This window comes from Macrobrachium nipponense, chromosome 25, assembly GCF_015104395.2.
Source record: "Macrobrachium nipponense isolate FS-2020 chromosome 25, ASM1510439v2, whole genome shotgun sequence".
NCBI classification, from domain to species: domain Eukaryota; kingdom Metazoa; phylum Arthropoda; class Malacostraca; order Decapoda; family Palaemonidae; genus Macrobrachium; species Macrobrachium nipponense.
The window spans coordinates 2,389,159-2,404,158 of record NC_087214.1 but is presented as its reverse complement, the minus strand read 5'-3'; the positions used below and the strand labels follow the sequence as shown (position 1 = coordinate 2,404,158).

Genomic DNA, 15,000 nt, shown 5'->3' with positions numbered 1-15,000 from the left:
AGAGAGAGAGAGAGAGAGAGAGAGAGAGAGAGAGAGAGAGAGAGAGAGAGATAACAACTACTATATACTTGTGGGACTAATTAATTAGTAGTTCATTTATTTTAAGGTCCTTCATAAACATTTTACAAATATATGGGTCCAAATGGATCTAGTTTGTTTTTATTAGTGATTTGTATAATTTCTGATTCCAGTAAATTTCTTGAAACATAATCATTAGATCTAGCAGTCACAGTCATAGAGGGCAAGTTAAATATAGTCGCAGATGCCCTTAGTAGAAATTTTTATGATATGGAAGGATTTCAAGTTTGGGTAGTTACTAGTGATTCTATACAATGGGATATAAGTCTCATAGACCAAAGGCAAGATGAGGATGAAATTTTGGCAGACGCAAAAGTGTTCCTCAGAGGGGAATCAGTCAGGAAAGGTTATAAGTTACCCTTTTCAGGTTTAGAATTAGAAGGTAATCTGTTGGTCAGGGAAATTAAATATAAATTAAGGACTAGCAAAAGTAAAGGAGACATGACACAAACCGTAATTCTGAAAGTCCTAATTCCAGTAGTTTTGGATATTGTGCATTGCAGGTTTAGTAGTCCACATTTGGGGATAGAATTAAGTAAAATGAGATGTGTAATAAGTATGTTTGGAAAAATATGTGGAAAGATGTGAAAAATTTTGTAAAAAAAACTGTACAGTGTGCAATGCTAGCAAACCCGCAAGGGTAACTTGTTGCAAATAAGGGTCATATCCGATACCAAGTAGACCTTTTCAGAGAGTACATATAGATATCTTAGGAAATTTTGGTGAATCTTGATATGCAAATACGTACTTGTTGGTAATGATAGAAGAACTAACCAGGACAGTAGAAATTTTTCCTCTTAAGCATAAAACGGCTGATGAAGTAGCTGTAGCATTTTTCAATGGGGTCATCTGCAGTTATGGCTCACCCAAGGTTTTGTTGACCGACAATGGTAGAGAATTTATAAACAGGACCTTAGAGTGTTTAGCAGAAGTCATGGGGATACAAAAAGTAACAATTATTCCATACAGACCTGAAGCTAATGGGTTATGTGAAAGAGCAAACAGGAAAGTGCTCGAAGCTCTCAGGAAGACTATAGGAGGATACAATAGAAACTAGGATAGATAAATAGATATAGTTAGACATAACATATATAATATGGTCAGTGATTCCATTAAAGTGTCTCCATTCAAAGCATTGTTTGGTTGCCTAACACGAGGCACATTTGATTTGCTAACTATACCTCATCATGGAGAAGATACAATTGAAGCATTAATTTCCACAGCAAAGGAGAGACATGCTTGTCTCAGCAGTAATCTCGAGGCTAAGACCCGAGAAATGGTGGAAAGAAGCAACGAGAAATCATTAGATGTTAAAATTGCTATTGGAGATAATGTATTCCTAAAATTCAATGTGAGAAATGAACTAAATTACAAGTTAGGTTCAAAGTTTGAGGGCCCTTTTAGAGTTATTGAAGAAAATAAAGGAATCAGATTTGTACTCTTAGATGAAAAGACAGGTCGGTCGAAATTGACACATATCAAAGATGAAGACAGGAAAATGATAAAAGGTGACTGCGCAGTTGCACTTTTCTTCTTTTTTTTTAGATTTTACAAATGGATGACGAAATATGATTAATCAGTCTTGTGTAGCATTTTTTTCTTTCATTCTTTTACTATTTTCTTATTATGCACAAACTGCAGCGATTTGGTGAAAAAAACCCATAGGTAATTATTTTCTTAATGGAAAAATGGGGTGAAAAAAATGTGGGAAAATACCATGGAGTTGAGAGATATTATCAGGGATTATTCTGGTGATGACTTTTGGTGGTGATGATACCTGGTGGAAATTTTTAGTGATTTGTGGTTTTATGAGCCAATGGGGTGGTGATTGTGGCTCTTTGTGATATTATGGCTCTTGGGGGGTGGCACTAGTGCATTGTAGTTTTACGGGGCCCTGATAAGGTGATGTGTTCAATGAGGTTCTATTCACCACTGATAATATATATTTGGTTAATATTCCGGGATCGTGTTTTATATCCTGACGAGGTGATTTTTTGGGTGTTATATACATGTGGCAGTATCACAAATGGTTTACTTTGAGGTATATCAGGGGTCAAATGGCTTAGGATTTAGCCTATGGTGGTATATTTCATATTGGTGGCTATATAATAGAGGACTTTTTTAGGACAATTTTGGGTACCCTTGTGGTAACAATGAGGACGTCCTGAGAATAACTTTGAGGTCTAATGTGGTTCTGTGGTATCAGTAAAGTTTTATAGAGGATTCCCAGCGAGGATTAAAGGTTGAATTTGGGGCCAATTTGAGGAATGATGATTTCGGAGTTTACGAGTCTGACTAGACAAGTCAATGGTGTGATTTGAGGACATGTTGAATAAACAGGTTGTTTGGTGCTGACAATGCTGTGGTGTCTTGGATGAGACGAATTGTTGATATTTTCTTTTGGAGTTGATCACTCAGAGGTTTGGACTGCTTTCAGGAATTTTGATGAAGACATTCCATGGTGAAGAATTAGCAATTTGTGTGTCGATACAAACTACATTGTAATGGGGAAAGAGTTGAATTATTTTTTTTACCATGGAAACCTGTAATCGGGATTAAGCGTTTTTTTATGGTACCTTTACATAGGATTTCTATAATAGAGAGGAGGAAGAATTTATCTTGGGATACATAAGATAGAAGGTATATTCAACATTATATTTGATGGAGGTTAGCTGTATAAACACAGCAGGGATTTTGCTGTATAAACATTATTGGGGGTTTTGATAGTATACTTGTCAGATAAGGGATTAATAATGAGTGGTCTATTAGTGATAAAAATTCACCCAGTAAGTTCAAAAAGGGTCAGTAGATATAGACCAACCACTAATTTTAAAATCTTTACATTGATGCGAAATTAAAATTCTCTCGTACGGAGAGAGAGAGAGAGAGAGAGAGAGAGAGAGAGAGAGAGAGAGAGAGAGAGAGAGAGAGAGAGATGTTATCTTCTTACGACATGGTTTCAAATCTGAAAATGGCAAAATCTCTCTTGTATGGTTATTAAATGGGCAAGACATTATTGCCTGACTGGCTCAAATCGTTTTGGACCTGAAGTTCCTTTGCTAAATCTTTATGATTCTCTTTTAAAACAACAAATAGAGAGAAAGTGGGATTACAGTCATAAATAATATTTATTATTACGTGATTTAAGGCAATGAAAGTCTCTTAAGGTAAAAGGAATGACTATTTAAACTGAAAGCAAAGACTAAGTGACGTCACTTCCCATAGATGACGTATTCTTATATAGAACACTCCAGAATGATCTTACGAAAGATGATGCAATCTTCACATGGTTTTACAATTAAGATGAATGAACAATACAGGTTTGCTACTGATCGCACAGACATACATGATGACACATTTCCAAACAAAGCGGAGAACTCCTAGGAGCTCCTCCTATCTCGAGTGATGACAGCAATTTCCTGCTTCAAAGAGACAATGCTAATTTCTCTCTCTCTTTTCACATTCTACGTTATTCTTACCTTCTAATTAATTTTTTTTAATTCTGAACACACATTGTTATGACATATTAACTCTAAGCAAAAATAATGCTGAATCTGAAAATTTAGCAAACACTTTTACAATATTTCATAGTATTGAGAGGAAGATGCGCATTGCAGAAGCAATAGCATATAGGAATATATATATATATATATATATGTAACATATAAGACTGAGACATTGTTGTATGTCACGTGCTTAGACATTCCTTAGAAATTGGGGAGTCATCGTTTTTAGCTTCCCTCGGAGACAGAGAACATCACAGCTTAGGAATGCTGATATGCCTTGTTGGATGGTGTGACATTAAAATCCTTACCTAGGCAAGTCAACCTTCGTCTGTCGTTATGGGTGTTTGTCAAAGGTGACTTTGAAACTGGATTAGGGCAGTTTCAAGGCGTGGACGATGGGTGCGAATTCGTGCGTCCGTACGAGCTATGTCCGTTCATAATAGCATGTAATTAGCCTGAACCATAGAGTCTCTTATGGGGAGAAAAAGAGCCGGGATGGCTCTGCCAACGTTTTTTCTGTTTGTGAAAAGTGCTTGGTCTATTTTAGCCAAAGTCGTGGCTTGACTGTATCTTTGATATTTTGTAAAGATGTTCTATTTCATTTAACCTTTGACTTTGTATTTACAATTGTGTGTGTTTATAGTTTGTTCCTCCTGTTCTTTAAAACAGGCGGTTCTAGTGGAGGGAACTATATTCTGGAGAGGAGTGGGATAATTCATTTGGAGGAATGGTGTGACTAATTACTGAATAGACTGTTAATTAAGGCGAGTTATCTGAGTTATCTGAGCTTTGAGTTATCATTCCATTTAATCTTCCTGTAAGAATCTGAGTTATTCAATTAATACTTTGCTTTTAAAATAAATGTCTATTTTTGTAGTTCCGACTCTAATTTGATGACCTAATGAAATGGAGAGAGAGAGAGAGATTCGAGGAGAGAGAGAGAGCGAGAGGAGAGAGAAAGCGGTTGACAGTCAAGAGAGGAAGAGAGAGACGAGAGAGAGAGAAGAGAGAGAAGAGCTGGTTGCCAGTCAAGAGAGAGAGAGAGAGAGAGAGAGAAGAGCGGTTGCCAGTCAAGAGAGAGAGAGAGAGAGAGAAAGTGTTACCAAACCAGTTTGCCGCTATGCCTTTCGCTACCAAAGTGAAGAACGGAGGTGGTGGTCCCCTGGTTATTATATATATATACTTATTATATATAATTATATTCTATATATATAATATATATATATATATATATATATATATATAGATATAATATAATATATTATAATATATATATATATGTTATATATATATATAATATATATATATATATAATAAGAGTAATGTATATATATATATATCTATATATATTTATAAATTATATATATAAAATATATATACCTATATATATATAAAATATATATATATATATATATATATATATATACTATTAATATATATATATATATATAATATATATATATATATAACGAGAGTCAAAATGACCCTCGTTTAAATGATTGTAGAGAACTCCTAACTTGGAAACATAACCTACCCTCCATAGTCCCTTTGTGTGTCATCTATGGAGCTAGCTGAAAATCAATTATTAAAACTGTAGGCGAATTCAAACTCCCACTAGTACAAAAATATCATCTTTATTTCCCAAAATAGATAACAAGAAAATAGAATAAAATGAGTTAAAGAACATCCCAAAAATTGTTAAACTATGATTGCTCTTCCTGAAATCATGTTCAAGTAAGTACCCCCTCTTATCTGATTCTTTCCGACTATTCATAGTCAACACAAGTCTAGAGAATCCATTTTTTAAAATGCTGACTTCGAATCCATCTGAAAATGAGAATATAATGTCACTACATAAAAGGTTAAACTTTTCAAAGTCTTTCACTTTACCTTTTCTGATGGAACTCCAAATGCCTTCCTCTATGGCTTGTTTCCACACTCAATCAATATCAGGTCATGTGTGTTAATCACCTTGCTAGGGGTTTAATATTCCATCTATTTTGTCTTACAAACGTACGTGTGTACACTGACTAACAGACGCATGAATGCACGCATGCTACTGAACACACGAACGTAGGCATGCAGGTCTATTCTGTGCCTAGCGCACGTACTCGCTGACCTGAAACGACCTTTCCTTGTTTACCTTATATTTCTGAAATGCGCTCGCATCTCGTCATCCTGTGACCGCGTGTTTTCGATTTGTATTTCATATCAGCATTTTGAGGAATCCACTGTTCTGCATCTGTCTCTAACCAGCAAGTGCTATGGTTATGAACCCCATTTATTTTAATATATATCTATTTATTCCTCTGACCAGTGCCTTAAGATGGCTCGGCCTCCTAGACGTGTGCTCACCTGTCACCCACTACATTGGCTACTGGCATATACTAGTTCATAACATCTTTAGTTTGCCATATGATTTAGAGCTTGGAATAAACAAATCTACGACTCGGGATATCATTTCTCCCATCCTGCAATCTTCCATCTTCTAATATAAGACATCACCACCTATCACCAGCATTGAACTTTGTTATTAAGGCCAAACGGGGGAGATAAGATAAAACAAAACAAAAAGAAAAGGACTCACCCCCTCAACCCCGGTACAAAGCAAAAAAAATTCCCCCTCCCTTAGGCACTACCCCATGGATTGCACTTAACTAGTTGCTCAGCAAAAAATGCACTGAGAGCATATGCATGAGAGATACTGTCTCCAAGACAATCTAGTACCTCGAGAACTGAGCCACATGTATGAAAACTTCATATGCATACATATGTATTAAAAAGAAGACGAGTGCGTCGCCTTTAAATACGTGCTATATATATATATATATATATATATATATATATATATATATATATATATATATATATATATAAAGGTTTTTTGCCATGAAGGAAAAAATGAAAAAGCGAGATAGCCAAGTACTTTCGGTCCTGTTTGGACCCTTTACTGAGTTTGCCTCAGTAAAGGGTCCGAACAGGACCGAAAGTACTTGGCTATCTTGCTTCTTCTTTTTTCCTTCATGGCAAAAAACCTTTATTTATACATAGCATCACGTTTTATATACTTTCGTGATCAAGTTATTCATATATATATATATATATATATATTATATATATATATATATATATATATATATATATATAGCACGTATTTAAAGGCTTTACGCATTCGTCTTCTTTTTAATACATACGTATTGCATATATATATATATATTTATATATATATATATATATATATATATATATATATATGCATACGTATGTATATTATATATATATATATATATATATATATATATATATATATATATATATATATATATATATATATATATATATAAAACGTGATGCTATGTATAAATAAAGGTTTTTTGCCACGAAGGAAAAAATGAAAAAGCGAGATAGCCAAGTACTTTCAGTCCTGTTCGGACCCTTTACTGAGTTTGCCTCAGTAAAGGGTCCGAACAGGACCGAAAGTACTTGGCTATCTTGCTTTTTCCTTTTCTCCTTCATGGCAAAAAACCTTTATTTATACATAGCATCACGTTTTATTTTATACTTCGTGATCAAGTTATCATAATATTATATATATATATATATAATATATATATATTATATAGATATATATATATATATATATATATACAATTATATATATATATATATATATGCATAGTATATATATATTTTATATATCTATATATATATATATATATATATATAACATATATATATATATTATATATATGTATATATATGTGTATATAGCACGTGTTTAAAGGCGACTCATTCGTCTTCTTTTTAATACATACGTATGCATATATATATATATATATATATATATATATATATATATATATATACATTGTCATGAGCAGAAATAGAATTATTAGGCAAAAATAGAAGGGAGGGAGCTGGGGAGGCTGATGTGAGGTGGGGAATGGGTCGGGGTCGGCCCTAGGGAGGGATGACCCAACAACCACCTCAGGCTGCTAGCGCGGTCGGTCGGTGTCGCAGCTCCCAGATGGCGCCAGCGGATGACTAAACTGTTCAATATTGGTCAAAAATGGGGGAATTGTCTGAGCAGGGTCTGGTTTGTGGCATCTTGTAGGGCATGGAGAGGATCCAGTGATAATGCTAGGTGGGCCCCCAGGCAGGCTCCAGGGGCTCATAAATGTCCGGAAAAAAGTAGCCAAGGGAAAGGTGTTTATAGGCCCATTGAAAGGTGGAGAATGCAAGACAATAGGTACAGAGCAAGTTTGAAGTGACGGGGGAAAAAAATGGCCAAAAAGGTGGAAAAAAAAATTGCTGAATAAAAATTGGCCAAAAATCGGGGGAGGGTCCAATCCGGGATCAGATTGTGCCGTTGGGTATGGGAGGAGTTGATGCATGGGTAGGACCAGGTAGCGATCAGATGTGGGCCCCCTCATGTGGCGTGGAGCCAAAAAGGCTATAACTGACCTTTGCTGGACTTAAAAAAAGTTAAAATTTGTGATTTTTTCCCTTTCTTCCTCTTACCCTCTCTCTTTCTTCTTTCCCCCGTTCACCCTTTGCCCCTTTCCTTCCTTGCTTTTTTGTTTGTGTCTAACGATCATTTGGCTCCAATGGGACCACTGGTTGCAATTCCAGCCTCAGTTGGTTCAAATAATCTTGCAAGAACATTATTTGAAGAAACGATCCAAAAAAGCAATAAATGGTTGACTGATGGATGATATCTGGCCAGCTTCCATGAAAAGCTATTAACCTAACCTCATACTTGGACCTAATCTAACTTTAACCGAACCTCACTTAACCTCCTAACATGACATAATTTAAGCTAACCAGACCATAACTTGTGTAAAAACAACAATGGTGGCCAAAATAATGGCTGAATCGGATAAAATCACCCTTAACCTAACCTGACCTTCACTTGCTAAGTTTGGCAAAAAATCGGAGAGGTTTGGCAAAATCTCAATGAAAACTGGTCGGAATTCCCCAAATATGACGTTAACCTAACCTAACTTTGACCTCATCGAACCTTATTTGGCAAAAACCCACATGATATCGGACAAACATTCCAAAAAAACAACCTTAACCTAACCTTAAAATGGATTAACCTACCCTAAGTTGGAGATAAAACTAGCAAAACTCTCCTCTAACCAATCCAAAAATGTCCAAATTTGGTGAGAAATTGGCGGATATTCCGTCAAACACAGCTTATTTTTAAAAAATTGACCAAATATCGGTAAAAATTCCATACAAATCACATTAATTTAAACTGGCCCCATTTCAATAGACTAAAAAATGGCCTAAAATCAGCAATTATTACATAAAACGACCTTAACAGGCAAAAAACTTCTAAAATTTGGACAAAAATGGGCGAAAATTCCTTCAAACACGGTTTAACCTCATCTCTGTTGGAGAAAAGAAGCCAAAAATTGGAATAAAATGACCATAACCTAACCCAACTCCATCTTAACTGGGCAAAAACATCCAAATTTGGCAGAAAATTGGCGAAAAAACGGCCAAAATTCCACAAAAATTACCCTAACTTGACCTAACTTCATCTAGCCAAAGGAAAAGCGTTCAAAGTTGGGAAACAATGGGGGAAAACTGGGTTAAAATGGCTTATTGGCAAAAATGTTGTAAAAAAATTGGCAATTTTGACAAAAAGCAGCCAAACTGAGTCAAAATTGTGAAAAAAAACTAAAACCTAACTTCATCTTAACACTTAAACGCTGAAGCGGTATTTTAAAAATCGTCTCCAGTATGCCGGCGGCGTTCGCGAGTGAGCGCCGAAGCGGAAATTCTTTTTTTTTTATTAAATCCCAGCACGCTTAGTTTTCAAGATTAAGAGTTCATTTTTGGCCGCTTTTTTTGTCATTGCCTGAAGTTTAGAATGCAACCATCAGAAATGAAAAAAATATCATTATCTTATATAAATATTGGGATATATGATAGCGCAAAAAATAAATTTCATATATAATTGTATACAAATTGAGCTGTGAGGAAAATGGTTAAAGCTAACGAGTTAATATTTTTAGTTGTATTGTACACTAAATTGCAATCATTTTGGTATATAACACATTGTGAAACGAACAAGGCAACACAGAGAAAATATTATCACAAAATGATGCATGAATTCATAATGTGCGGACATAAAAAAAAGATGTTTTCAAAAATTCACTATAAATCGAAATATTGTGCTAGAGACTTCCCGTTTGTTGCAAAATGAAGGTAATTGATTGAATATTACTAGATTGTAAGTGTTGTAGCTTACAATTGCAGTTTTCGACCATTTCTGTCAAGTTAAAGTTGACCAAAGGACGAATATTTTATATTTATCATAACTTATATGTGAATATTTCATAACTGATAAAAGCTACAACCATGGGCTGTTTCTTGTTGTATTCTACATGAAATTGCGCACATTTACATATATAAAACTTTATGTAACGGCTAATTTAAAATGGTGTTATGACAATCAGACGAAAATATTTATGATTTTTTCGGAAGAGTTACCGCGCGGACGTAAGGAAAAAGTTTATTTAATAAATTCACCATAAATTGAAATATTGTGTTAGAGACTTCCAATTTGTTGCAAAATAAATCTAAATGATTGAATATTACTAGAATGTAAAAGTTTTAGCTTACAATTGCGTTTTTTACCATTTCGGTCGAGTCAAAGTTGACCAAAGGTTGAAATTTTGGCACTTATCATTATTTATATGAAAATATTTCAAAACTGATAAAAGCTACAGCCATGGGTTGTTTATAGTTGTATTCTAAATGAAATTGCGCACATTATCATATATAAAACTTTATGTAACGGCTAATTTAAAATGGTGCAAACATTACGACAATCGGACAAAAAAATTTCTGATTTTTTTCGGAAGAGTTACCGGGTGGACGTAAGGAAAATGTTTTCTTTTCATAAATTCACCATAAATCGAATTATTGTGCTATAGACTTCTAATTTGTTGCAAAATAAAGGTAAATGATTGAATATTACTAGAATGTAAGAGTTTTAGCTTAAAATTGCGTTTTTTGACCATTTCGGTTGAGTCAAAGTTGACCAAAGGCTGAAATTTTGGCACTTATCGTTATTTATATGAAAATATTTCAAAACTGATAAAAGCTACAACCATGAGTTGTATTTTGTTGTATTCTATATGAAATTGCGCACATTTCCATATATAAAACTTTATGTAACGGTGTGGCAGTAAAGAAAAACAGACTTGGTTTTTTTCTTCTTTACTTAAAAAATGATATATGTATATATATATATATATATATATATATATATATGATATATATATATATATATATATATATATCATATATATATAAATATATATTATATAATGGATACAGACACACAACGATCCTTTGGTGGAGAGGTAATAATCTCCTACAGGGCTTGACTTCAACTAACTACACATACTCCCCACTCTCCAAGAGAACATCTTAAATAATCATTGACAATCAACAACAAGTAATATACAAACTCAACTAGTCATAAACGGTCATTTACACCTCTTCCTTAATAACCCACAACAACAGAAATACCTTTATACATAAACTGTCCAATTAAACCCAAACAGTAATTAACAGTTTCAAACAATAATTATACAAACGGCTAATTTAAAATGGTGCAAACATTACGACAATCGGACGAAAACTTATCGGCTGAAACTAGTACTTAACAACTGAAGCTAGTACTAAAACACCAAAACTAGTACCTAAAAGCTGAAAGTATTACTTAACAACTGAAACTAATGCTAAAAAACCGAAACTAGTACTTAACAGCTGCAACTAGTACTTAACAACTGAAATTAGTACTTAACAGCTGAAACTAGTATTAAAACAACAAAACTAGTGCTTAACAGCTGAAACTAGTATTAAAACAACAAAACTAGTGCTTAACAGGTGAAACTAGTATTAAACACAAAATTAGTGCTCAACAACTGAAACTAGTACAAAAAAACAAAATTAGTACTTAAAAACTGAAACCAGTATTGAAAAACAGCGGAAACTAATACAAAACACCAAAATACTTAACAACTTAAACTAGTACAAAAACACCAAAACTAGTACTTAAAAGCTGAATCTAGTACTATAAACTCGCACTTACAAGCTGAAACTAGTACTAAACACCAAAACTAGTACTTAACAGCTGAAACTAGAACTTAACAACTGAAACTAGTACTAAAACACCAAAACTATTACTTAAAAGCTGAAACTGGTACTAAAACACCATAACTAGTACTTCATAGTTGAAACTAGTACTTAACAACTGAAACTAGTACTAAAACACCAAAACTAGTACTCAACATCTTAAACAAGTACTAAAACACCAAAACTAGTACTCAACATCTTAAACAAGTACGTAACAACCAAAACTAGTACTTAACCACCGAAACTAGTAATTAACAACTGAAACTAGTACTAAAACACCAAAACTAGTACTTAACAGCTGAGACTAGTACTACAACACCAAAACTATTACTTAACAGCTGAAACTAGTACTAAAACACCAAAACTATTACTTAGCAGCTGAAACTATTATTGAACAAATAAAATAAGTTACTAAAACACCAAAACTAGTACTTAACAGATGAAACTAGTACTAGATCACCAAAATTAGTACTTAACAGCTGAAACTAGTACTAAAACACCAAAACTAGTACTTAACAGATGAAACTAGTACTAAAACACAAAAACTAGTACTTAACAGCTGAAACTAGTACTAAAATATCGAAGCAAATAGGTGGAGGGGGGGGGGGGGGGAAGGGTTTGATTTGTGGAGGGGAATGGGTTGCCAAGGAAGGAGTGGCCGACTGGATTTGGGTGGCTCCAGGTGTGCAAGTGGGGTCCCCACCAGAGGGGGGCAAAGTCTGAAAAACTTAATCTGACTTAACCTGTCCTAACCTACCCAAACCTAATCTTAGCTAGGCTAATAACTTAAGGAAAATGTCTGCTTCTTCCTTCTCTTTCTCCAGTCTCCTCCATCCACCAATCTGTTCCCATCCTTCAATTCCTCAAATTCTCTCTGGTTCCTCCTACTCCTCCTCCTCCTCCTCCTCCACCTCTTCCTCCTCCTCCTATTGATCTCATCATGAGGAGGAGTCAGGTTAAAGCTGATGTTAGTGCTGCTTCTCCTGTTATCATTATTACTGTTGTTGCTCTCATTCTATATCCTCATCTTAACTGCTCTTATTCTTTTCTTCTTCTCCTCAGGTTGTCTCTTCTTGAAGTCTTGTGCAAAATGGCTTCCTCTGCACATGTTTTTTCTTCCGATGATTTACGAAATGTAAGACGGAGCCTATTTGTGAGGAAGTTTGGAAAGAGGGTGGTTCACCTCATATACACCTTCCACTTTCTCCACGGACAACACAGGAGCATCCGAGAGATTCTCACCGACAACCAAGTTCCACTACAAGGAAAGAGTCCTTTTACAAGAGATGAAATCAGAAATCTTACAAAGAAGCTTCCGGACGATCTGGACATCACATTGATGAACAAAATCTGCCAGGCTCTTTGGCAAAAGGGGGTGAATGACCCTGGGGATGGATTAAAAGGGTTATTAAAAAAGATCAAAGATGAGAGGAACTTCGTTTGCCATGAAGAGCCTCATATGTCAGAACCAGAATTGGAAGGTAAACTCAAAGTCTTTCAAGCAACACTCGAGGAAACTCTTGATAAAATCAAGTCTCTCTTTCCATCTCATGGTCCTGACACTGACCATCTTAAAGCAGAGATCCAAGATGCTGTTCCGAAGCTCCTAGAAAAGATCCGTGAGAAATATGATCCTTCAAACCCCCAGGATGTACAAAGGTTTAAAGAAGAAATAGGAGACTTTAGCAGTGAATTCTATGAGATGATACAAGAATCATCTGTAATAGAACTCCAGTCTCTTAATGAACGACTCTGTCAGGTTTTGCCCTACGACTGGCTCGCTGACCATGGTACTACAGATCCAGGACAGATTATGGTACCTCTACAAGTGGAGGATGATCAGGAGTTAAATAGAGGTCCCTGGGGCAATAAAAGTATCATTGTAAATCAAAAAGAAATCTTCAACATTAAAGACCCAAAAGGGAAAGTCCCTGAAGTTGTGATTATATCTGGCAATGCTGGTTCTGGAAAGTCCACAATTCTTTGTTCCTATGCAGAGGGATGGTGCAAGAAGACAAATGATGTGCCAGAACTCTCTTCCTTCCCATTTCTGCTCTGCATGCAGTTCAGGAATCATGACCACGACAACTTTGATGACTACATCAAAGGCATGATTCCAAAAACTACTGCTCTATTTCCCTTAGACTTTGTCAAATCGGTAGTCCTGGATTCAAAGTGCTTAGTCCTGTGTGATGGCTATGATGAGGCCAATGAGAATTCAAGAAAACTCTTCCAAGAGTTTTTAAAACTGAGTTCAAATAAGATGAAGTTTGTTGTCACGACACGTCCAGGAAACACAGAGTTACTAACCAATATTGTGAACAAAGCAAAACGTTCCAGAATCAACCTCAAAGTTTCAGGTCTTCAGGAAAAGGATATGAAATCGCTCACAGAAAAGCTCATTGGGCACCTGTTGAAAGATGATGTCGCCCAACAGGAGCAAATGAAAAAGGAGCTGCTTCAGAAAATAGAAGAAATGAACACTGACACTAGAGCCATCCTGCAAACCCCACTGTATTTCAACCTGTTCGTTCTCCTTTACATCGAGTGTCCAGATCTAAGGGATGAAATGAGCACCAGGACATCAGTCTACTTACAGTTGAGAAGGCACAAGATCAAGAGAATCTCTGACAAGACAGGAATCTCTGAAGAATCACTGGAGGAATTTGATGCACTCTACAGAAAATGGTGTCTGAAACATTACCTTGAGGGAAAATATGAATATTCCGAGGCAGATGTAAGAAGCTTTAAAAGGGAGATTGGTTCTCCAGAGGCACTTCAGAACTTTGATGCCATCATGTCGTCCTATTTCTCCATAAAGAAAACAAAGAAGCATCTGGACATTGTCAAGGTCTACTGCCACAGACACAGAAGTGAGCAGGAGTTTGCAGTTGCAGGCAGTATCTGCAATGACATCATAACATCAAATAGGACAAAAGGAGGGAACATTCTTCTGGATGTGCTGCAATCACATTGCAAGCATGAAGATAATGATGGAAGTGGAGATAAAGATGAAAATGAAGCGGAATATCTATTTGTAAGATTCAGAGGAGTGATTTCCTTCATACCAGGAATACTTTACAGTACTGAGAGAGATGTGTTGTATGATACAATAGATGAGATTCATGAACTCTATGTATCATACAGCCTCTCTGAAATGAATGATGTTGACCTTGATGCTCTTTTGGACCCATGTATTGAGACTAGACTTGACAATGAGGTTTTGAAATCCCTTGTGTCACAGATGAAGAGAGAA

General features: G+C 35.3%; 1 protein-coding gene across 1 annotated transcript in view; it reads left to right on the top strand.

Annotated features, from left to right (window-relative positions):
* The window catches only part of LOC135198955 (uncharacterized), a 69,484-nt gene that overhangs the window by 54,217 nt on the left and 267 nt on the right, over positions 1 to 15,000 (top strand). The window contains exon 2 of the mRNA XM_064226874.1: positions 12,807 to 15,000. This exon is cut by the window's right edge and continues 267 nt beyond it. Within this exon, the coding sequence (XP_064082944.1) occupies positions 12,835 to 15,000 (2,166 nt within the window). The 5' untranslated portion in view covers positions 12,807 to 12,834. The remainder of the gene's footprint in view (positions 1 to 12,806) is intronic.